Source organism: Hibiscus syriacus, unplaced genomic scaffold (assembly GCF_006381635.1).
Source record: "Hibiscus syriacus cultivar Baekdansim isolate YM2019G1 unplaced genomic scaffold, ASM638163v2 tig00109926_pilon, whole genome shotgun sequence".
NCBI lineage: Eukaryota > Viridiplantae > Streptophyta > Magnoliopsida > Malvales > Malvaceae > Hibiscus > Hibiscus syriacus.
The window spans coordinates 617,492-642,198 of NW_024062532.1; the positions used below are offsets into that span (position 1 = coordinate 617,492).

Genomic DNA, 24,707 nt, shown 5'->3' on the forward strand with positions numbered 1-24,707 from the left:
CTAAGTACGTAAAAAGTTTTTACTGAAAGACTCAATAACCAAAATTAAGTATGTGACATAAATTGATTCAAATTAATCAAAGTAAAATTCTGGGACAAGGAAGTAGGGGTGTTCAAATGGTTATTCGGTTACTCAACCAAAAAAAAAAATAGCCGAACCAAAGTTACGGTGACCAAATTAACTCAATTTTCTTATAATGTTTTAGTTAGATTAGTTTAAACTTAATAGATGTGATTTTTTTTATTTGGATTAAAATTTAATTAGGCCTTGATAATTTAATGAGCATAATTTGGTTACAAGATAATTGAATTTTAATTTCTAATAGATTTTAGCTTAAAATATATATTTAATAAATATGATATATATAGTATTTAACATTTTCCATAAATTGATTAATTAACCAATTTTCAACGGAATTAACCGTTAACCAAATATTGAAAAAATTAACCGTTCTCCAAACCGAATTAATTCGGTGTCATTGTTTTAATTAGATCAATTCGGTTAAAACCGAGAAGTGAACGCCCCGATCGAGAGGGAAACAGAAAAAGTTACAAGAAAGAGCTTAATTTGCATCAAATCTTCTTAAAAAGTATTTTGATTATATAAAATCTGGTAAAATTAATTATGTTTAAATGTTCAGAATCCTTCTTCAACCCAAAACTGAAAATCTGGTAAAATAGATGAAAAATTTATCACCACACAATCAAAGTTCAAATCTCGATAAGCTCAAGATGCCTATTGTCTAAATAATTTAAGGTAGAGGACATAAATGGTCCTCCGATTATATGACATTGTTTTATTGAGTCATTCGACTATTAAAAATTATAAAATGATTCCCTAATTATATGATGTTGTTTTGTTGAGTCTCTTAACCGTTAAAAAATTAATGACAGCCTGAGTTGGATGTTAATTTATTTTATGAGATATGATAGTCATTTAAGATTTTGAGATCATATTTTATTATATCTCATCTAGTCGATTAACATCCAGCTCATATTACCGTCAATTTTTTAACATAAAATGAAGAATTTGAAACATATTGAATAGTGTGGTGATTATTTTATAACTTTTAACGGTTAATGGACTAAAAAAACAACATCCTATAACCAGGAGATCATTTTATATCTTTTGAAAGTCAAATGCCTCAACAAAATAATAATTTATCGTCGGAACCATTTGTATGCGTTATCTTATAATTTAATAAATATTTAATATTTAAAAAAAATTAAATATTGAATATTTACCGATTTTGTTCTCATCATATTATATTTATGCTGATGCAATTAGTACCGTCAATTTGAAAACAAACATTTCGTTTAGTCAAAAGTCAACAGATGGTCCCCCATGGCTCTTTTTTGTGACCGATAATCACGTTTGCTTATCAAATTGAACTTTCCAAGCTCGTTCCACCCGGCTTCCCGACCCTTTTAAATTATCAAGTATAACACGAATCAAACGATCTCAATGATTGAAGGAATGAAAATTATTTCTAAAATTTTCAAATTCGAACACCAATAGAATTAATTTATGCGTGGTTGATTACGACCAATATATGTGATACGGCCAAATCAGAAGAGAGTAAAGAAATATAGTCTGATTTAAGATTAAGGAAGGACGCAATCAAAAATTTATAAAAATTTTAATATTTTTGATTGAACGTAATTTAACAACCTAATTAAAAACTAAAAATGTTACATTATTCTAAACATTTAGTAAAAGCGTCAAAAAGTGAAGAAAATCTAACAGCTTAATCGGACAACATTTGTTTTTGCAATGTCAGCATTTTGCAAAGCGGACATCTGATGTGAGCACGAAGACAGTGTTGTCTGTCGCCCCCCTTTGAGCTGAGTTGAAGGAATTAAGCCGGTAAGTCAATCGAGTTGAGTTAACTCTATTCGAAAAAGTTTAATTATGAGTTTAAATCGAATCGAAAGTTTATGAGTTTAAAATTATTGAACTCGAATTAAACTCGAAATCACAAATTAAAATTCAGCGCGAATTCGAAAAAGTTTTGAATTCGAAACATTCTCAGATTTTGCTTAATTGAAATTTGAACTATAACTTGAATTTAAATCTTAGTATATAAAAACCTTATATTACGTTTTTTTTAAAATGACATATAAATGTTAATATTACTAATTTAATATAAAATTTCAATATATTAATATATTATTTTTCGAATTACTTGCGAGTTTTTCGAGCCAGGTATCAAGTATAAGGATGGGCGGATTCCAACTCGACCTGACCTGATCTGGTCGGAATTTTTAAAGAAAATTTCAGGTTCGGGTCAGATTTGGTTCAAATTTAGGGTGAAAAAATCAACCTGACCTGACCCAAAAAATAAAAAAAAAATCTTATATATTTAGGGATAATTGTAAGAATACCCCTCTTTATATTATTTTTTAATTAAGTCTCTATTTATTAAATAAAATTAATAATTTTAATTTATTTCAGGTTGGATCGGAGTCGAGTTTTATCTCAAAAGTCGGGTTATGTGGGATTACTCTAAACTCGGGTCGGGTGGAGGTGTAAAATTTTTGAGAAGGTCGGGTTGGCCGAAAACCCGACCCAACCTGGCATATGCCCATCCCAAATTAAATAGCTTATTTCGGCTCGTTAAGAATTTGAGTCATGCTCAAGCTTAAATCGAGTATGTTTCAATTAAATATTAATTGAACTTTAATCAAATTAAATTCGAGTACATACGTACGATAAGTACAACAAGTTTTCAAAAACTCATGATAGGTGTACGATAGAATACGAAAATCGAGAAAAAAATTATTTATTAGATTTTGCACATTCACATCATTATAGTGGAAGAAAGTATTTAATCATTAAAATTTTATTAATAAATTAGCATTGATATAATAATAAAGAATTTTTATATAAACTAATGGTTGGAGTGTATTTTTTTTTTGTCTTTTCAGTTCTTAAGACTTCATCTTCATTAATCCGATCAACTTGGGTCGTATATTTGGTTTTTAGTGAGTGAGTCTTTCAGCGGAGATTTTCTGTATTCACAAAGACTCGAACTCAAAACATGCCTTAACGAAAACAAGCTGCTTACCGTTTGAACCAAGTCCATTAATATATCTCAAGTGTATGATTCTTATTTAGTGCTTTTAGTTATTTTATTTAATAATATATAAAAGTATGAGATTGAGATTACTGTCATAGAGAAACCCTTATTATAAGAATCAATTTATCATTATAATTTTCAATCGTTTGAATTGAAAGCTCACGTCTTTGATATTTTAAGCGTTTGAGCTCAGGGTCTCAAGGAATTACAAAATTCCTCTACTACTAAGATCATTCTGTTCATGCGTAAATACAAACGTTATAACAATCGTAATATCAATTCGATATATATGATACAAATAACAATATCAATAAGCATGCAATGACAATATCAATATTAAAACATACAAAAAGTAGTAAACAGCGGTAACAATAGGCGTGGAATATAGTTATCAGTAAACACGTACTAAGAGTTCAACTCCACGACATTATAATGTAGTATCTACTCATAATCTTATTTAGTCATTGACAACGTATACACACCTTGTAGATATAGCTGTTCGAACCCGAAATTTTAAAGAAGAACAACACTCCCTTTATCCATTGAGACCACTCAACGAATTCACATTTCTCTCTTCTTCAACATCCAGATTCTATAGAAACAAAGTCAGTAGTGTTCTCCATAAACTCGTAGTTTTATTCTTTACATAACTTACCAATGAAGTTAGTATGTATAAGCATTTGTACAAGTGTTCTTCATATGGCTTGTACCTTTGGATTGTTATATGAAAAAAAAAGTCCCCTCTCTTATTCCTATTTTTGGGAATCTCATTCATATTAATAACTTCTTATATTGTTAATATGTTTCTTATAAATTTAATAATACAGAGCTAGACGAGTCTACTATCGGAATTTATTTACGTTCTATTCGTGATCAATGTAACCAGTTCCTTAATTATATGGTGGTTTATATATGTCGGGAGACTAATAAAGTGGCTCATGTTTTAGCTAGGAGAGCTCTCTTGCATCATGTTACCTTTTTCTTTGATACTGATTATCCCGATTTCATTGAGGTTGATGTAACAAATGATATCGAAGATGAATATTAATACAATTAAAAAAATAAGAAATAAACTAATATAATTAAAAATAGGGAATAAAATTACTAATTTTAAACCATTACAAAGACAAAATTCCGGTGTCTTTCTTTATTTTTAATTTTTGGAAGACCTTTCAGGTCCATTGATATTAGAGCATGCTATAAATAGTTGAAGAGGGTCATACCATAGAACTAATGGCTTTAGTCTTTTAACTATCAAAATCCTTTAGAACCAACGTTGTATTCGGGCTAAAATCCTTACAGTTTGCTCAATTTATTCTCTTCTTTTCCATTTCTTCTCTCTCTTTTATTGTCTCTACATTTCGAAGTAGATGTTAAAAGAATCATAGTTTTCACATATATCATAGAATGTCATGATTTTGATCGGTTGAACAAAGGTGTATATCTGTTTTTTTTTGTTGAAAAAGAGAAAGAAGGTTGTTTTTTTTTAAAGTAAGTAATTATGGAACAAAAGGGGATAATATTGTCTGCTATAAGTGCTGGGGTTGGCGTTGGGGTAGGTCTCGGATTGGCTTCGAGCCCAACTGTGAGCAAAAGGGTTGGTTGGAATTTTGAAGACGATGATATTACAAGGGAGCAGATTGTGCAAGAACTAATGAGACAAGTTATTGATGGAAAGTTTAGCAAGGTCACCTTTGATGACTTCCCTTATTACCTTAGGTAGGGCATACAATGGGCCTTCTTTTTCCCACTTTTTTATATGGCATTTTCATTACATGTTTTGCATTAGGTTTTTCTTTCACATTCATGTAGATGTTTAGAAGATATTGAGAAATGAAGATCTGCTCTTTTGTTTTGTTTTTTTCATTGTTAAAATGACTACAATCGGTAATAGGATTTGGTTGCTATACTGCCATTGGTTGTTCTGTGTTTGATGTTGGTCCCCAATCAATTATGGAAGGTGGATATCAATTATTTATTAAACTAATGAATATTAAAAAGATTTTTTACGTTTAATTAAATGAATGAACACGAACAAATGACTTGTTCGTTCATTTATGTTTGTGAATATTCGATAATTCGTTCGTTTATGTTATTTATATTCATTCGTTTATGTTGTTTATATTCATTTGTTTAAATTTATTCACATATGTATTTCCTTTCATTTCACGATAGATTGAAAAAAATACCCTAAATCGTTTAAATTTATCTTCGTTTACTTTTGGGTTCATTTGCATTTGTTTGTGTTTGTTTATCATATGAATATGAACGAACGCGAACAAGTCACATTCCTTAACGAACGAACATGAACAAGAAATTATATTCGATTAGTTGTTCATGCTCGGTTAAAGTTAAACGAACGAACATGAACATACCCTCATTCATGCTCGTTCTTCATGTTCGTTCGGTTTGTTTGAAGTCAATTGTGTTGGTAGATTTCATTTTTTGTTCCTATCAAGGGTGTTGATTTTTTCCAACAATATCATAAAACTTTGGTAGATTGATACTATATTGATTCTTCAACATGATATTGTTTGGTGTTTGAACATGCCAACATTTATGTAATGATTTCAAGTTAGGGTAGACTACTTTTGGAAAATATTATATCTTGAACTCCATGAAAGTTGCAAGTTTTGCTTTGGCATCAAATTTGCACTTCCAATAGGTTGACTCAAGTGGTAAGTAGTTTGATCTCGCATAAGCAAGGTTTCATTTTCGAGTCTTGTGAGTGCAGAAAATCCCCAATGGGAAACCCACCCACAAAAACCAGGTGTACGACTCGGGCCGATCTAGATTAATTAGGGCAAACCCTGGAAATGGAGGGCAACTTCAATAATTTATCTATGCAAAAATTTACTGCTCCTTGTGTTGGTTAATGCAGTGAGAGAACTCGAGTGTTATTAACAAGTGCTGCATACATCCAACTAAAAAACAACGATGTTTCTCGGCATACACGAAACCTTTCCCCTGTCAGCAGAGCTATTTTGTTATCAGGACCTGCTGGTATGTCTATGGATTTGTTTCTTTAGTCTTCATGAATATGTTCACCTTTAAGAGTTAATTTTTAAGCTAATGGGTTGATTTTTTATCATGAGAAGAACTTTACCAGCAAATGCTTGCCAAGGCTTTGGCGCATTACTTTGAATCAAAACTACTGCTTTTGGACATTACTGATTTTTCTCTTAAGGTGTGAATGTGCACAACTTCTATTATCTTAAACTTAAAATCTCAACTGCGATAGTATGCTACTTACTCTTTTTGTGATCATCTTGCAACAGATGCAAAGCAAATATGGTTGTACCAAGAAAGAACCTGCACCTGTAAGTTCGATTTTTTCGTGTTCTTTTTACTAGTAACCACAGCCTAATTTAGTTTCATCTTTTGCAGTCCTTGAAGAGGTCTATTTCGGAGATGACTCTAGAGCGAGTGAACAACTTGTTTGGTTCCTTGCAACTCCTTTCCCCAAGAAAAGAAACAAGGGGTATTCTTTCAAAGTTTTGCTTATTTAGGTTCCGATTTTATGCGTCACTGCAACATGCTTCTATGTCATGTGTTTCATCAATAATTTTACAATTTTTTTTAGAAATTTATTTCTAATCAGTAATTTTCTTGCAGGCATGTCACCGCAACAGGGTAGTGCTATTGATCTCAATTCCAGGTATGGTACAGGGTAGAAGAATATGTGTTTAGCCTGCTGCTGCTGGTTACTGCTGGACCAGAGGTGAGGTACCAGTTATAACCTTTTCCCTAATACAGTGGCAGGCCTATGGAAGGTTCAGGCAAGCTTCCGAAACATCGTAGAAATGCCTCAACAGCATGTGATTTAAGTAGCATCTCTTCGAACCGTGCTCTCGTAAATTCAGGTTACCCTTCTATTTCTTCTTTATATCTTTCTGGAAAACCTTACGATTCGAATGATAAATTTACTATAGTCGGAGATGTCGAAAAAGATTAATCTCATTTGTTTCATTTTGGGGAGCCTTACTTGATAAGACCATTTGACATGCTGAAAACTTCTAGCTAATGTGAAGAATATTCATTTGACATTCAATTCTTGACACATGAGAACATGTGGAGGAAATCACTAACATTCTTTGATCTCTTTTGTTTCTTTTAGCTCCCCACAAGCGCACTAGCAGTTGGTGTTTCGATCAGAAACTTTTTCTGCAATCACTTTACAGGGTATGCCATAAATATTCTTTTGTGCATTTTATGTCAACCTCATAAGATCCATATGCTAATATGTTCTAATAAACTGTTTTTTAAGCCTAAGAATTGATTCAAGTAAATAGTTGTTGCTTGCATCTCTTTCGATTTACTTCCATAAGGTCATTTTCATTCTCCTGTAGGTATTGGCTTCAGTATCCAAAACCGGTCCCATTATCTTATACATCAGGGATGTTGAGAAGCTTATCCTCCAATCAGAGAACTTCTACAATCTGTTTCAAAAAATGTTAAACAAACTTTCCGGTCCGGTATTGATACTTGGTTCCAGGATGTTGGACCCTGAGGATGATTACAATGAGGTGGATGACAGGCTTGCAGTGTTATTTCCTTACAACGTTGAGATAAAACCTCCCGAAGACGAAACTCGTCTCCATAGCTGGAAAGTGAAACTTGAGGAGGACATGAAGATGCTCCAAATTCAAGATAACAGGAACCACATTGCTGAAGTACTAGCAGCAAATGACCTCGAATGTGACGATTTGAGTTCGATCTGTTCAGCAGACACAATAGTATTAAGTAATTATATTGAAGAAATTATTGTATCAGCAATCTCTTATCACTTGATGAACAGCAAGGATCCGGAATATCGGAATGGAAAGCTTGTTATATCTTCCAAAAGGTAGACATTATTCATTATATGATCTTGATACAAGTTCCTTTCACAACACACATATATATATATATATATATATTTAAATTCTCTAAGTAGCTCACCATTGGTGTTCTGGCCCTGGAGCAGCTTATCCCATGGACTCAATTTATTCCAAGAAGGAAAAGGTTGCGGGAAGGATACCTTAAAATTAGGGACAAATGCTGAATCGACCAAGGATGAAGAGGTTGTACGTGCAAAACCTGAACCGAAATCCGACACCACCGTCACTAAAATGAAAAATAAGATTGAGAAATCCAATCCTGCTATGAAAAAGGATGCCGAGAATCCGCCAAAACCAAAAGTAGCTGTAAGTTGATGTCCTTTGACGATTAACTAAAAACTGGAATGAATGTGACTTCAAGGATATAAACAATTAGTTAATGTCCATGCAGGAAGTTCCTCCTGATAATGAATTCGAAAAAAGAATAAGGCCAGAGGTTATTCCTCCGAATGAGATCGGCATGACATTTGCAGATATCGGTGCTCTGGATGAGACCAAAGAATCACTTCAGGAGTTGGTCATGCTTCCTCTACGAAGGCCCGATCTCTTCAACGGAGGGCTTCTGAAGCCATGTAGAGGTATACTACTCTTTGGACCTCCTGGTACAGGGAAAACAATGCTAGCAAAGGCCATTGCCAATGAAGCTGGAGCAAGTTTCATTAATGTATCAATGTCCACCATAACTTCAAAATGGTTTGGGGAAGACGAAAAGAATGTGAGAGCTTTATTCACACTAGCAGCAAAGGTTGCGCCGACCATAATTTTCGTGGACGAGGTTGATAGCATGCTGGGACAGAGGACTAGAGTTGGGGAGCACGAAGCTATGCGAAAAATTAAGAATGAGTTCATGGCTCATTGGGATGGCCTATTGACAAAATCCGGTGAGCGAATTCTCGTCCTTGCTGCAACCAACAGGCCATTCGATCTTGATGAGGCAATCATCAGGCGTTTTGAACGCAGGTATATCTCCATAACCATGTGATTTGCTAATTTTTTTAATCCTTTCAGCATCTGCAATTCAGGGACTCACTTGCTAACAAGGCAATATAACCGATCATCTTTATCTTTTCGTTTTACCAGAATTATGGTTGGCCTTCCATCGACAGAGAGCAGAGAAAAGATTTTGAGAACTCTACTTGCAAAAGAGAAAGTTGAAGATCTTGACTACAAGGAGCTTGCAACCATGACAGAAGGATATAGTGGAAGTGACCTCAAGGTTTGTATTTATATCATTAACATTTATCAGCAATTTGTGTTTATGAACTGAATGCATTAGCTACTCGAAACAGAACTTGTGCGTGATGGCAGCTTATCGACCCGTTAGGGAGTTGATTCAGCACGAGAGGTTGAAGGATCTGGTGACTACTTAACTTTTCTTCTAAAACTCCATCATTCTAACTCATAATTTTACTGTTAACAGTAGGTGCAGACAATGTACCTTACAATTCCTACTTTCAATAACTTTATAATCAGAAAAAAAGGAGAGAAGCTGGCCAGAGTTTCCAAGATGCTTTAGGGACAAAAGAGGAGAATATGAAGGAAGGAGCAATTACTTTGAGGCCTTTAAACATGGAAGATATGAGAGAAGCAAAGAATCAGGTAAATTCTAGTCATTTTGCCTTCAAACAACAAACTTTTAGAACCATACTCTATTATTTTCTGGGTAAACTACATCAGATACCACCAAACTTTAGGCAATGCATCGTTCATACCACCGAACTTTCAATTTTGCCAATTATAGCACTGAACTTTGATTTTTGTTTCAATTATACCACTAAACTGTTAAATCGTTAACGGCACGATGACTTCGCTGACGGCTGCCAACGTAGACACCTCACTAAACATGGAATTGGCATTTTATGCATAAAAGCTTGTTTCAAATACTGCAAATGTAGGTTGCTGCCAGCTTTGCTTCCGAAGGATCAGTAATGAGCGAGCTGAAGCAATGGAATGAGTTGTATGGAGAAGGAGGTTCAAGGAAGAAGCAATCGTTAACTTACTTCCTTTAGATTGATTAATAACTCTTGTATATCTTAACTAATTGGGCTCTATGACCTACGTTTAACTGGGTCTTTAAGTGATTATGTACACTAGAGTTCTATCTATATATACTCATCTATTGTAACAATGATATCTATCGATATATAAATATTTTACATGATAATCAGAGCACTGTAGAATTGTCCTACACAACTTTTTATTTTCTTCTCTCTTTATCGCATATTAGTTATTGCTTCGCCATCTGCCATCAACGATCTTAATGCACAAATTAACTTCTCAATCAAGCTTACGTCTGTCATGTGGAAGCTACACTCATTGGATTCATCTTAACAGGCTATATGGATGGAACAAACCAGCTCCGTTCTGATGTTGAGACCAAGACGACTAATCTTGAGTACCTTTTGTGGTATCGCCGAAGACCAAATCCTCACATTTGTGACGATACACTTCAACCTCTTATTTCATCTGCTGCCACTGCTAAATCTGTATGAGAAATGCTGGTCGCGAGTTGCGCCATATCATTTCTCTCAAATTAAAGTTGCTCGCAATTTGTGTGTTTCCAGATATATATCAGAATACGTAAAAGACATGCAAGTTATTGCATCAGATCTTGCATTAGCCAGTTGTTAGTTTCAAATACAGACTTGTTGATCTCTATCGTTAATCAATTAGGTGATGATTATAGACTCATAGTTGATGCCCTGTGTTCGTAACAAACCAACGACAATGCTGGAGTTATTTGAGATCTTAACTCTTTCTCGTGAGATTGATGAATCTTCGCTTCTAGTGGTAGCAAACAAGATGCAACAAGTTACGTTCGTGGTTATTCCACTGATAGCACCACTCATTGCTCTCAAGGGAAAAGTCTCATTTTCTGTTAAAAATTTAATAGTATTCTGAGCTGAATTTTTTAATTTTGTTGACTGTGATATGATCTTAGAATCTCAAACAATTATCATATCTCAATCATCATGTTAACGTTCAGTTTAGACAACCACAAATTTTTTAACAGAAAAGGATAAATTCGGAACAAAAATGAATAGTCAAGTGACCATTTTATAACTTTTAATAGTTAAGGGACTCAACAAAGCAACACTCTATAGTTGGAGGATCATTTTGTTACTTTTAATAGTCGAAGGACTTAATAAAGTAGTACCTTATAGTCGGGGGACCATTTGTGTACTTTACCCTTAAATATATAGCTAAATCTATTAAATGATATACCCAAATCCAATACGACTCGAGATCGACCTATTAGAATGTCACATGGGACCACCTGAGTGCCTAACCCAAAAAATTTTTTAAAACGTTTATAATATCATATAAAGACAGTTTGATAAAACGTAAAATCAAATATAAATAGTTTAATCCACTTCAATGAGCTCCCAAATAAATACATCAAAATAATATAGTTGAGTATTTGAAAATAAAGTTACAACTCAAGTACAAGAAGGTCTATGAATAATACATGCCCTCTAAGGAATAAGACTCAAGATGTACGTTGTAGCTCAAACTATCTTAAACGTTTGTTGTGCAATAGGCTCCTCGAATGGTCCTCTTAAAGACCTGCGCACTGAAACAAAATTCGAACGCTAAACTCGCTAACCTAGTGCCACACTAACAACTAAACCATACTAAAAGTGTTCATTAAATGCTCGTGCTATCGAGTGTAATAAAGAAAGTGAGTATACTAGTATATTGTACACTACTCTAGGGTATACATCATGGTGTGGTCGGAGGATTCCACATCTCGGGCCACACACCCCTTTAGCTTACCTAGGGTGAGATATAGATTTCTGCACTGGACACAACACCCGACTAACCTATCCATCGCAAGTGTTCGGGCTTCGTGCTCTAGTTAGTCACAAAGTGCATCGCGCACTTGCTTGAGGATATCCTGATATTCTATACCTCGAAATTATTTTCATCTACTAAAGTAACTCGGGTGTCCTGTTCGTTTCTCGAGCATTAACCAAGGCCAATTTTATGTCGTCCTAGTTGTTATTGTTTCTAGTTGTAATTGTATATTAACAAGGTTCTCACTTGTAGTTTTATTTGTTGGTGTTTTATTGTCATTGGGTCTCTCAATATTATTTCTAAATCCCTTGGGTTCCTTGCCCAATGATGTACAATGGTACTTGTACTCAACCCCTTAGTATCGGTACTGACTCTCAAGTATTGGTACTCTCCCTTGGGTATCAATACTTACACAGTGATTACGAGCTAAGAAAGAAGGGTAGTATTGATACTCCTGGACCAATATCGATACTCTCAAGCTAGGGTATCGATACCGAATTTTGCTTCGATGTTTTGAAAAATAGTTCGGTGTCAATACTCCCATGAGTATCGATATCAAAATGACCTACTGAAATCTGCTAAGTGTGCTTTGTATCTGACAAATGTCGTAATTGTCAAATAATTAATCTTTTTTCCTGGATAATTATACTAAAAATGCATAATAGGGAAGAAGGGTGTCGGTCCACAAGGATTCAAAATTTTCTAATTCTGATTTGATTTAATCTTGAACCAAGAAAGTTGTACAACAAATAATTAAAAAAAAATTTAAAATAATCAAGTAAACTAAATAAAATAAAATAAAAGTAACGAAAGCAATAAAAATAAGAAAAGTAAATTGTAAAAAAAAAATATGATGAGAGATAGCCTCCAACTTCGCTTTGTCTCAATCAGTCTCGATCACTAAAATAAGTTTTACTTCAGGTACTTGCCAATTACAATCTACAAGGCCCAACCCTTGTAACTTGCTCTTCTCGTTGATGAACTAATTTCCAAATTCAATCCTTGGAATTTAGCCCATATTTGGATTAATGTCGTCTATCAACTTTAACGCCAATGTTGGTTTAAAACTGGGAAAGCCTGTGCTCGGATTATGGTGTCTCAATGAGAATCGAATCCGATCTTGATTTCCCTTAGCGGACCATTGCTAAGTTTTCTTAGAGAATTGAACTTGCTACAAGTCAATTCTCCTTCTCAACTGTAAATCGCAACGTCCATCGAGCCAATGTGCACTCCTTGGATTGAAGATATCGAGATGTCTGAAGAAAGGTTGATTGCCTCTTTTTGTCTGCCAAAAATCCAGAAAGAAATCTGAAGGTATGAAGCGCCTTTACAATTTTCACGAGATTGGATTGAGTCGCAACTTAGCTAATTGCTAACGAAAAGTTTAGCCAAGCACGGTGAAACTAATGCTTGACGCGTGGAAGAAAGAGTAGATGAAATAGGAAAAAAACACTTATTAGAACGAAAGAATAAGCCAAAATCGGTTCTATATTGAATTTTGAACTTGTAAAGTACATCTTTCAAGCTTCACCCCGATGGGTGTGAGAAAACCTAACGAAAATAAAATACCTAAAGAAAATAAAATCCTTGGCAAACTGAAATCTTATTAATTAAATAATAAAATATAAAAAAATTGAATTTAATTACAATGTTTAATTCTTAAAGAATTTTGATTCGCTTTGCTTTTTCCTTTGATCTTGCTACTTGGATTATTTATTGCAGTTGGCACCCTACTTGGTCTCTGAATTTGAGTTGGCGCCAACTTCTCCAGATAAATGGGATAAATCTGATTTAATTCGTACTTTAATTGTTGTTTTCTGAAAAATAGAGTCATGAGCGAAATCTAACACAAATAACTCAAATTAGCACTATAAAAGGGAATAACACAATTTAATTAATAATAAATTATCAACCAAATAAACACTCATCAGTATCGATACTACACTATGAGTATCGAAATCTGACCAACAATATCAATACCCCTTGGATGAGTATCGATACTTCCCTTCCCAATTTAAGCTAACTGATGAACAATATCAATACCGTTCTTCCAGTACCGATATCCAAACCCATAAATGTCATGTTTGGGCACAAAAATAACTCCCTAATTTATCTCAAGTACCCTATTGATGTCCTCAAACATTCTTAAAGTCTTATGTATGAAAGGAGGGGTCATAATAGGTTTTACACATGCTAAAAACAACAAATGCTTGAATCTACCATGAATGCTCATTCATGCTTAACAACTCAATACTCACCAGCTAAATGCATTCCCATGACTCATAAATGGTATGAAAGTTTTGTGAATGTGCTACCTTAGTTTCCTAGCTGCTAGAAATATTCTCAAATCAACCAAGGATCAATTTCTCGTTTCCTTTAATCTTAGAGTTTTCTCCCCTCTTCTCTAATCAAAGTCAAGGTAAATGAGTTACTCATCAGAGGCTCAAAAGATTAGAAATATGATTTCAAATCTCTAAAAACATATTTAGAGTATTAAGGAAATCCAAAACCCACTTTAAACCCTCACATAAGACATTTCCATGATCAAAACTTATAATAGGAGGCTTGGATGAAGCTTGAGATGTTCAGATTTCGTTTCTTACCTTAAAAAGATCTTAAATGTGATTGAGAGTCTACAAGTTTCCACCTTTGCACTATGCTTGGAAGAGGAAAAACTATGAGAACGGATAAGATGAGGGTAGGGAACCAAAAAAAGCTAGAAATGAAGGGAAAAGGAGAGTGGATAAGCAAATTACATCATCATCATTAAAATAAATTCAGCCTTTGTTTGAAAATAGGGTAAAATTGTCCTTTTCATCCTTTCTTTTTCACTCAACTATTAAAACGCCTCCTTTTTCTAACGCTTGGAGCCTAACCAAAGCCCAAGTTCATCCTTAACTTGATCCAAGTTTCACATAGATCTAATGGGCTTGTCTAAATAATCTCGAGTTAGTCCGAAACTATTAATCCGAGATTTTGGGCATTACAATACCAATGGTTAAAAGTTTCAGATTCAAACATCTATGTTTGTAGTAGTATGTGTTATCTATCACAAAAGAAAAAAAGATTGTGAGCAATTACTCTAGACTATTAATATATATATATATATATATATATATATATATATATATATACTTAAACGATAATTATTAGCATTGGATTAAGTAATTTGTATTTTAGATTATGTTGTGGATTGAGAAATAAGGAGAAGAAATTATCGAAGAATATGGGATTTTAGAAGAAGAAGAAGGGAGATTACAGAAAAAGTATTCTCATTCATTCAATTCATAAAAGGAAATGTACTCCATATGAGGTATTATTTAGTTACAATTCGTACTGGTAAATCTAACACAGCCAGCTGGCAATTTTTTTATAACTGAATGCTTAACAAACTGATTCCTTTTTCTTTTGTATTTCAGGTACTGGGCCACTCAACTGGGCCGCTCCATCTCGCTCCAAACCTCCTTGGCCTGCCTCCACATCATCAGGTAAGTCAAATTCCCCTCGTGCTTTAATCTCTTTTCTGATTTCAATCCCCAGTTTACTCTTGTGAATCCCTAAACTCTCATCCTCCAAAATCCCTAACCCTCCTTTCTCCATTCCCAAATCATGTTCGTTCCTCTGTTCTTCATCTTCTTCTCCAACTATAACAATACCCGCCCCACAAGACGAGCCTTGTCCCCAAGGATCAAACAAAGGAAACTGGCCACGCAGAAACGAATAATCTTCCCAGGTATTGTTCGATTCATCCAAGTTTTCCCATTGAACCAAAAGCTGAGTGATTAGCTTTCCATTTCTATTTACGATACGTCTTCCCATAATTTTTAAGGGTTTAATCCGTAACTGACCATCATCGTTTATTGTAGGAGGATTTGTAGCAGTCACCGATGAATCTCCAATAAATCTCTTCAAAAGGCTTACGTGAAATACAAGATGGAGTCTCGAAGAATCAGGTAAGTCCAACCGATAAGCCACCTCACCTATTTTTTCAAGTATTTTGAATGGTCTATAATATTTGGATGCTAACTTGAGATTTTTTCGCAGGGCAATTGAAGATTGTTTATACGGCTGCAACTTCAGGTACACCAATTCTCCAATTTGAAAAACCCTTTTTGATATATTTTTATCAGCCTGCTGCTTCATTCTGTTACTGGCTACTTCTAATTGATGCTTGATCATTTGCCTTATATGCTCCATGTTAGACATAATTTCACTTACTGACTGAACTGTAGTATCTATTGGCCAAACCATAATAGGTGGTTTGTACCCATATAAAGCCATATAAAGCCTGAAAGGGAGTTAATTTTAAAACAGTATGGTAAGTGGTGTTGTACCACCATTCTGCCTGAGGTAGCCATTTAGCCCAATGTCTAGGCTGAAAAAAACAAATGCCCCTTAAATACTGCTCTAAACACTGATTGACTCTCTCTATTTGTCCATCCGTTTCTGGATGATAAGCAGTGATGAACAGTGTCCTTGTGCCTAATTGTTTCATCAATTCTTTCCAAAACAAACTAGTAAAGGTCTTATCTCTGTCAGAGATGGCCATTTTAGGTTGACCATGTAGTTTATAAACATTGTCTAGGTAGAGTTTAGCAACCTCTGCAGTAGAATAAGGATGAGCGAAGGACAAAAATGATTGTATTTGGTAAATTTATCCACAATTACCAAAATACAATTTTTCTTGAAGGATGTAGGCAAACCCTAAATGAAATCCATAGTAATTAATTCCCATGCTTGATTAGGAACAGGTAGGGGCTGTAGCAAACTAGGTTTTGTCACATGTTCCACCTTAGTTTGCTGACAAACTTCACAACACCTCACATAGGTAGCAACCATAGCTTTAAGATTTGGCCAATAAAAATTTGACCTAATCCTATAATATGTAGCATGTGCCCCAGAATGTCCACCCTTAGGAGAATCATGCAAAGTCTGTATAACTTTCAACCTAAGGCTTCCATTAGCTCTAATATAAACTCTCCCATCATATTTGAGAACAGCCTTAGCATATTTCCATTTATTGTCAGCAGTAGAATTAATAGTTAAAATGGAAATCCAATTTTGAGCTAGAGAATCATCCTTATAGCTTTACTCAATCTCTTGAACCCAAGTAGGCACCAAAATTGTCACCCCTATAGTCAAACAAGAAGCTTGATCCTCCCATGTTCTAGATAAAACATCAGCAACTACATTTGATTTCCCCTTTCTATACTGAATAGTGTAGTCTAAACCCAATAGCTTTGTCAACCCTTTCTTCTGGATGGTGGTAGTTAACTTCTGCTCTAAAAGATATTTCAAGGGCTCATGGTCAGTTTTAATAACAAATGGTATGCTTTCCAAATAATGTCTCCATTTAGAAACAACCAAGAGAATATCAAGATATTCTCTTTCATAAATAGACAGATCTGAGTGTGTATGACTTAAAGCTTTACTCAAATAGGCAATAGGTCTTCCCTATTGTGAAAGAACAACCCCTATACCCCCAGAGCTAGCATCTGTTTCCAGATAAAAAGTCTTAGAAAAATCTGGTAATGCCAAAACTGGAGCAGAGCACATAGATTTTTTAAGATCCTCAAAAGCAATATAAGCAGCAGAAGTCCATTGGAACCCATCATTTTTTAACATTTGTGTCAATGGTCTGCTAATAATGCCATAATTCTTAATAAATCTCTTGTAGTATCCTGTCAGGCCAAGAAATCCTCTAAGAGATTTAAGGGATTTAGGTTTAGGCCAAATATGCATTGTTTCCACCTTACTAGGGTCTGTAAACACCCCTGTAGCAGAGATAATATGGCCCATATACTCCACTTTAGCCTGTCCAAAAAAACATTTGGAGAGTTTTGCAAATAATTGATTCTTTTGCAAAACTTCCAATACTAACTGTAAATGTTCAACATGGTCTGTCATACTGCTGATGTACACCAATATATCATCAAAGAAAACCAAAACAAATTTTCTAAGGAAAGAATTAAACAAGTCATTCATAAGTGCCTGAAATGTAGCAGGAGCATTAGTAAGGCCAAAAGGCATCACCTTAAATTCATAATGGCCTTGATGTGTTCTAAATGCAGTCTTGTAAATATCTTATGGTTTAATTCTAATATGCCAATAACCTGACCTCAGATCAATTTTTGAAAAGTAAATTGCCCCATGTAGCTCATCCAATAAATCCTCCACTATAGGAATAGGAAATTTGTCCTTAATAGTCATACTATTAAGTTGTCTGTAATCCACACAAAACCTCCAAGTGCCATCCTTCTTTTTAATAAGAAGGCAGGGAGAGGCAAATGGGCTTCTGCTAGGTTGAATGATAGAAGAAGAAAGCATTGTAGTGATTTGTCTTTCAACCTCAGCCTTCTGATTGTGAGGAAATCTGTAAGGCCTTAAATTAACTGGGGTGGCAGTAGACTTAAGTGAAATGGCATGATCATGAGACCTCTGGGGAGGTAGCCCTTCAGGTTCTGCAAAAACTGAGTTGTATTTCTCCAAGATATGTTGAAGTTCCATAGGAATAGCAAAAGAACTTCCTGCCATAGTAAATAGGACAATATGCCCTATAATATCAGAATCCCCTGCACTCATTTTAAGTAATGTAGCCCCTGAAATTTATTGTAGTTCAGTTGAGGGCTACTGTCCCTGAATACAAATCTGCTGCCCTTCATGATTAAAACTTAAAGTCATATGATTGAAGTCCATTAATATTGGATTGAATAACTTCATCCAATCTACTCCTAAAACCATGTCACTCCCACCCAGTTTAAGCAGCCTAAAATCATGCAAAAAGTATGTCCCTGCATTTGCCACTCTACTTTATTGCCTGCATTTGCCACTCTACTTTATTTCATCTAGCAGTACTGAATAATTGTTGGCCATTAGCCACAGTAATAGCCAAAGGACAAGGAGTAGTAATCTGAATCCTAGCATCAGCTCATTTAGGAGTCAAAAAAACTATGTGTATGACCAATAGAGCCAGTAATAGCATTCATAGAGATTTCTAAAGTTTCCTTTTCTGTTTGTGGAGTCTGGTCTGAATCTGTAGGAAAAATTTCCACTGAAGGAGTATCCATTTCTTCCGTAATCATGTTCAATTGTCTATTTTTACATTGATGACCTGGAAGATACTTCTCACCACATTTAAAACAAAGATTATTTTGCCTTCTATGCTCCATAAGACTCTGTTTAGGATTTGCTACTGTTGTAGGTTTTGTATTAACTGGCAGTGTGTATGGTTTAGAAACAGTACTGGGGTTTGGGTAGGGTGGGACTTTAAAAGAAGGCCTCAACCTTCTGTTTTCAAACTCCACAGATAATTCATAGAGTTTAGTTTACTTACATGCTTCAAATAAATTCTTAGGATCTAGAGCCTTGACCCTATATTTAATATCATCTCTGAGTCCACTAACAAATAGTGTCACAAAAAATTCCTCAGTCAAAGTAGGATTCTGCAAAAGCATATGAGGTTGTAACTCCTCAAACTTCTCCTGATAATCCTCTACAGACCCTTTCTGAGTCAATTTAGTAAACTCTTCAACAATATCAGAAAAACATCTATCACTAAATCTATGACAAAGATCAGCTTCAAACTCATGCCATGTAACATGGTGTTTTTGCATAATATACCCATCAAACCATATCTCTGCCTTGCCTGTTAAGTACATAGTAGCTACCTCCACTCTCTGCTCAACAGGAACACCACAAATAGAAAAGTACTTATGGCATTTCTGAATCCACCCCCTCGGATTAACTCTTTCGAAAAAAGGCAGTTCAATTTTAGGTCTATGCCACATATTCCCTGTACTGCTAAATGAACCCTCTGGTTCCTTGTTTTCAGCTATCATTCCCATCATATTAGGTCTAGTGTTACTGTTTTCACCTATCAGATTTTCAGGCCTAGAACTGTTCTTAATGACCAAACAAGCATCATGTTTATCTTTCAAAATCCTAGGTTCATCCGTTTTATAAGTGAATCTTGATTTATCTTTCACTACAGTCTCTCCCCATCTTTAGAGTTATTAGGAGTTCGTACCTGTTCCCCAACAGGTTGTTCATTTTCATTTGTTCTGCATGTTAAGATCTTTAACGGTTCTTCAACATAGCCCTGATTAGTAGCCATCCTCGACTCCAATGCAGTAATTTTGTTTTCTTGCATTTCCCACCATTTAGGTGGACTCGTCTCGTCCTGTCCTTTCTTTACTAACGCTGTTAAATCTTCCATTTGCTTTTGCAGGCCTGAAAGATCGACTTCAGCCATGGACTGATTCTTCTTTGCCATGCTCAATATTTTGCCGGAACCGAGGCTCTCGATACCAATTTGTTGTGGATTGAGAAATAAGGAGAAGAAATTATCGAAGAATAGGGGATTTTAGAAGAAGAAGAAGGGAGATTACAGAAAAAGTATTCTCATTCATTCAATTCATAAAAGGAAATGTGCTCCACATGAGGTATTATTTAGTTACAATTCGTACTGGTAAATCTAACACAACCAACTGGTAATTTTTTATAATTGAATGCTTAACAAACTGATTCCTTTTCCTTTTGTATTTCAGGTACTGGGCCACTCATCTGAGCCGCTCCATCTCGCCCCAAACCTCCTTGGCCTACCTCCACATCATCAGGTAAGTCAAATTCCCCTCGTGCTTTAATCCCTTTTCTGATTTCAAACCCCAATCTACTCTCGTGAATCCCTAATCCCTCATCCTCCAAAATCCCTAACCCTCCTTTCTCCATTCCCAAATCATGTTCGTTCCTCCGTTCTTCATCTTCTTCTCCAACTATAACAGATTATTCATCACGAGTTTTCGATTGATGAAAGAATGATATTAGAGTTAGCAATTAAGCAAGTGTAAGGCAAATATAAATACTTTTCATACTTGAAGACATTTTCTTATACAGTCTAATTTTCATTGTCTTCTTTGTTGTTTATTATAATAGAAATCTATTGGAATTGGCTGAGTGTGCTTGCAAAGTTTGGTTTACCATTTATGAATTGAAATAAAGGCAAGTATATATTAATTTAATACGCATAACATGTTATCAGAAAAGTTTTATTAGAAATATTTAGTAATATAAAACTTCGATTAAGAGAGAGAGAATACAATGCACATTTACTCTTCTCATAACAGTATGCGATAAGATCCGAGTCTTTACAATTCAATCTTAAATAAAATCTTCAAATATTGAAGTAAACAATATGTTGGTGAATAGATATTTCAAATTATCATTTCAATAAATTCACTGAATATTTATATTATTATTCTTTCGGCAACCGTGATAGAGAAAACTTTATGAAAATATATTTTCTTCGACGTATTCTCTTTTCGATTGAGTTATATGTTTTGCATTATCTTCTTATAAGATGGTCGATATTTTATCAGATCGCATACCTTCTGAATGTGTTGGGTCAATAATCTTAGCCGAACACATTCTCGACTTGCCTCGTGTATATCAATTATTTCTACATGATTTATATAGACATCAAATAATATTTGAAGATCTAAAGATTACGATGATCTTATAACACTAAGGCAATACTTTTGGATCAACTAAGATATGTTGCTTCTAAACTAAGATAGAATGATTATGGACCAAGATATCATTATAAGAAAATGCACTTTTAGTAACAGTGCAGGTGGTTACTAAAAGCAATTTCTTGAATTTACATTGGTTTAAACTTTTTTATTCAATTAGATACCTCAACTAAATTATTTGATTCAATTTAACACCTAAACTTTATGATTCACATTGGTTTAAATAAGGGCTTTGTAACTATCAATTTGGAACAAAAAACTATGTTGTGAATTTAAAAAGTTAAATGCAAGTATCTTATTAGAGATTAAAAAGAAAATTCAACCATTTTATGAAGTCACCGATCTTGCATTGCATACTTCAAAGTTCCAACATAGACACAGGTGAAGTTCAATGTTTAAAGACCAACAACTGCATAAACCTCAATAGAAAACTTAAAAATACAAAGAAACTCATCAGACCTGTTGTGGCCTTGCTGGGAGCAGATTCCGACATTCGACGCGGAATACAGTCTCAGTACTCCCACTTCTTCATTTCCATACCATCTGGAGGACTTCCTTCGACCTTCTTTGCACCAACTTCTTTCCAGTTTGTTGAAAGCACTGTCCCATTTGATTCCACCTACAATATTCCCGTGGTAGATGAACTATTAATGCAACCATATTCTATCGATTAATTAATCCAATTACCAAAGTTACGCATTTATTCGAGGGACAAAATTAAACGATAAAATCTTACAAAAGATTTTTGCATGGCTCTCCTTGCATCCTCATCAGCACCCTGATAAATGTCCCGGAAAAACTTATTCAAAGCCGCGTCACCATCAAGTTTTTCATCTTTCTCCTGAAAGCCAGCCACAGAGAGTTGTGTGTTAATCATTGTATTCCACAACTTCCTCTAGGCAAGTTGTCCCAACAACACAATCAAAAGAAAGGGAAAAAAGTTAGCCTCATAATCGATGTACCTCCTTCTTTACTTGAGCTTCAATTTTATCCCAATCAACCCTCTTTGGTTTGGAGGATGGATACACCGGTCTTTGATTTGCAGTTACTGCAAAAAGTAGTTTATGACAAGAACCCCAAGTGCACAGTGAGAATAAACATTTATATTTCACACTACCATTACATATAGTTTCAAAACAGCAAAAACATACACACAGCATCATATAAATGCATAAAAGTGCGCAGGGAGAATTATCAAATCAGTACAGGATGTAAAATCAAGTCAGTACATGATGCAACATATTTCAACTTACCTGAAGATGGATTAACCCTTTGGGGAACAGCAACTTCCCTGCTGAATTCAAGGGATGCCCATTGAATTGGTTCAGCTTTCACCAGCCGAATCTCAATTTTGGTTGACAAAACATCATATCTGCACCTATCAGGTATTATCTGTTCAAACAGAGCAAAACACAACAGAAAAATGAGCATCTAAAGAAGAGATGCAATCACATAGTAAAAGATTCAGCAAAAGACTTGTTTATCACTACTAAACAGAAAACCAATCCACACTTCAGCATAATATTTTCAATATCAGCAGTATTATCTACAGAGTTCTAAGTTTGGACATTTGCCAAGAAATAAAATGCCAACCATATTTAACGTACCATTCTTACAAACCAGAATTGTAATAACATGAATTTCATGTAATACCTTTCCAAATAATCGAGGTTGGAAATGATACGCATCTTTACCAGGAACTTCAATGGCAACACTTAGCTGCAGACGCACAAAGAAAGATAGAATATCTTTAGCCTATATACTCATTAACATCTCAAGGACAGAAACACAAAAAAAGAATGGAGGGCAACCGGGAGACAGATGAGTTGGTATGCAACTTACGATTTGTTCACCATAATCTACTTTAACACATTCTCGCGGTATTCCCTTGGCAAATATTGTGACAACCACTTCCTCTGGTTTCTGATAAAATGAATGCTTCACTTCTTTGGCAGGTACAGCATTTGTTGCCATCTGAACAGGCACATCCTTCACTGGCTCGACTTCTTTTTGAGGTACGCCATTTGTTGCCACCTCTTTCAGCACCTGCTTTGGTAGCTCGACTTGTTCCTCTACACAAACGCACAAATTCATAAACAAGGAAGGCTCTTAAGACATCATAGGTAATTTTTAAATATATAGGAATTTTGGTGGCAAAACTCTTTCCTTCCTAAAAGTACTTATTAAAAGCTAAGTACCAGCAATGCGCTCTTCACATTCTTTGATCAACTTAGAAAATCTTGAATCTCCCGGCGCCAAAGCAGCACCACTCTCCAATGCAGCCTTAGCAGTTTGGTACTCCTCAAGCTTCATACATGCCGTACTGCAGACATTGTTTAAAATATTATTTACAGACCCAACATAATTGCCTCGGAAGCAATAAACAAGATAGGGAAAAGCTATGAACATGCAATTTAGCTATTTATAATAACTATAATTTTCTATAATAATCACCATCAGAAGAATTCAGGAATTCCTTCAGGCTTCAGCTACTATTTAATTTTCGTGCGATTAAAACAGTTAATTTTCGTGCAGATCGTGAAAGGAAATGAATAAAAAACAGCAACATCCATACTATTTATGTATAGACAACAAAAGCATTGGAAAAAAACGAAAGAATTCAGGAAAATCTACTGACGCTTTACGCAAGTAAGCTTTAGACATGGACGGATCCAACTCAATTGCTTTGTTTGCATCCGCGACAGCCTCTGCGAAAACGAAAATTACAAAAAAAAAATCACAATTAATCTTTTCAAAAATACATATAGTAAGATATAATGGGAAAAACAAAGGAGATACCAGGTAGGTTATTGAGTTTGATGTTGGCTTGAGCGCGGTCAGCGTAGAGTTCAGCGCTTTTAGGGTTGAGTTGAACTGCTTGAGAGTAAAGATCAAGCGCAACTTCGAAGTGATCGTCGATGAAGGCTTCTTTGGCTTTGGTTTCCAAATCAGACGCCATTGCAAGGGCAAAGCAAGAGAAGAGAAGAAGAAGAAACAGAAGAGTCTAGAAGAGAGACGAGAGAGGATTTTGATCTGCGAGAATTGTGAGAGAAGACAATTGACTTTATGTTTTGAGTCTGAGGTAAACTGATAAAATAAGTAGAGGATTAGATATTAAAATAGATTAAAATTGATAATTTAAAGTATTAAATAATTATTTTATTTAAAATTTAATTTAATTTTTAAGTTAATCGAATATTAATTAATATTTTAAGTAAATACTAAATTTTTAATATTATATGTTATGGTTACAATAATAATAATATATATATATATATATATATATATATATATATATATATATTATGTTTGCATAAGCATAAACTCTTGTACATATTATAAATAATGTTTTTTTAAATTAGGGTAAATTATCTTTAAAAGATTCGAATTTAAATAATTATATATGTAAAGTATATACAAATT

The 24,707-nt window shown here is 34.5% G+C and overlaps 3 protein-coding genes and 1 long non-coding RNA gene across 5 annotated transcripts in view; 2 read left to right on the plus strand and 2 right to left on the minus strand.

Moving 5' to 3' along the window:
• The first annotated feature begins 129 nt into the window (after nucleotides 1-129).
• Nucleotides 130-21,903, plus strand: LOC120210643. Its single transcript, XR_005524520.1, has 4 exons — nucleotides 130-168; nucleotides 3,007-3,013; nucleotides 18,208-18,215; nucleotides 21,800-21,903. It is a non-coding gene; the product is annotated as an uncharacterized LOC120210643 (long non-coding RNA).
• LOC120210640 overlaps nucleotides 3,855-24,707 on the minus strand; it is a 28,938-nt gene continuing 8,085 nt past the window's right edge. For both annotated transcript variants that reach the window (XM_039209339.1, XM_039209341.1), the window contains exons 10-12: nucleotides 21,735-21,743; nucleotides 18,304-18,311; nucleotides 3,855-3,865 (exon numbers count right to left, since the gene is read on the minus strand). The gene's annotated coding sequence lies outside the window, so the exon portion shown is untranslated. The remainder of the gene's footprint in view (nucleotides 3,866-18,303; nucleotides 18,312-21,734; nucleotides 21,744-24,707) is intronic.
• On the plus strand, nucleotides 4,438-9,991 carry LOC120210639. The gene is made up of 15 exons (XM_039209338.1): nucleotides 4,438-4,798; nucleotides 5,961-6,082; nucleotides 6,178-6,266; nucleotides 6,358-6,399; nucleotides 6,467-6,560; nucleotides 6,695-6,737; nucleotides 6,842-6,942; nucleotides 7,197-7,261; nucleotides 7,429-7,925; nucleotides 8,046-8,265; nucleotides 8,351-8,919; nucleotides 9,040-9,175; nucleotides 9,249-9,317; nucleotides 9,433-9,558; nucleotides 9,855-9,991. Exons 1-15 carry the CDS (start codon nucleotides 4,581-4,583, stop codon nucleotides 9,966-9,968), a joined length of 2,505 nt encoding a protein of 834 aa, XP_039065269.1. The 5' UTR covers nucleotides 4,438-4,580; the 3' UTR covers nucleotides 9,969-9,991.
• Nucleotides 21,706-24,277, minus strand: LOC120210642 (protein SGT1 homolog). Its single transcript, XM_039209342.1, has 9 exons — nucleotides 24,084-24,277; nucleotides 23,923-23,992; nucleotides 23,483-23,607; nucleotides 23,127-23,356; nucleotides 22,938-23,003; nucleotides 22,538-22,676; nucleotides 22,247-22,332; nucleotides 22,021-22,125; nucleotides 21,706-21,903 (listed from the first exon to the last, which is right to left on the minus strand). Exons 1-9 carry the CDS (start codon nucleotides 24,241-24,243, stop codon nucleotides 21,796-21,798), a joined length of 1,089 nt encoding a protein of 362 aa, XP_039065273.1. The 5' UTR covers nucleotides 24,244-24,277; the 3' UTR covers nucleotides 21,706-21,795.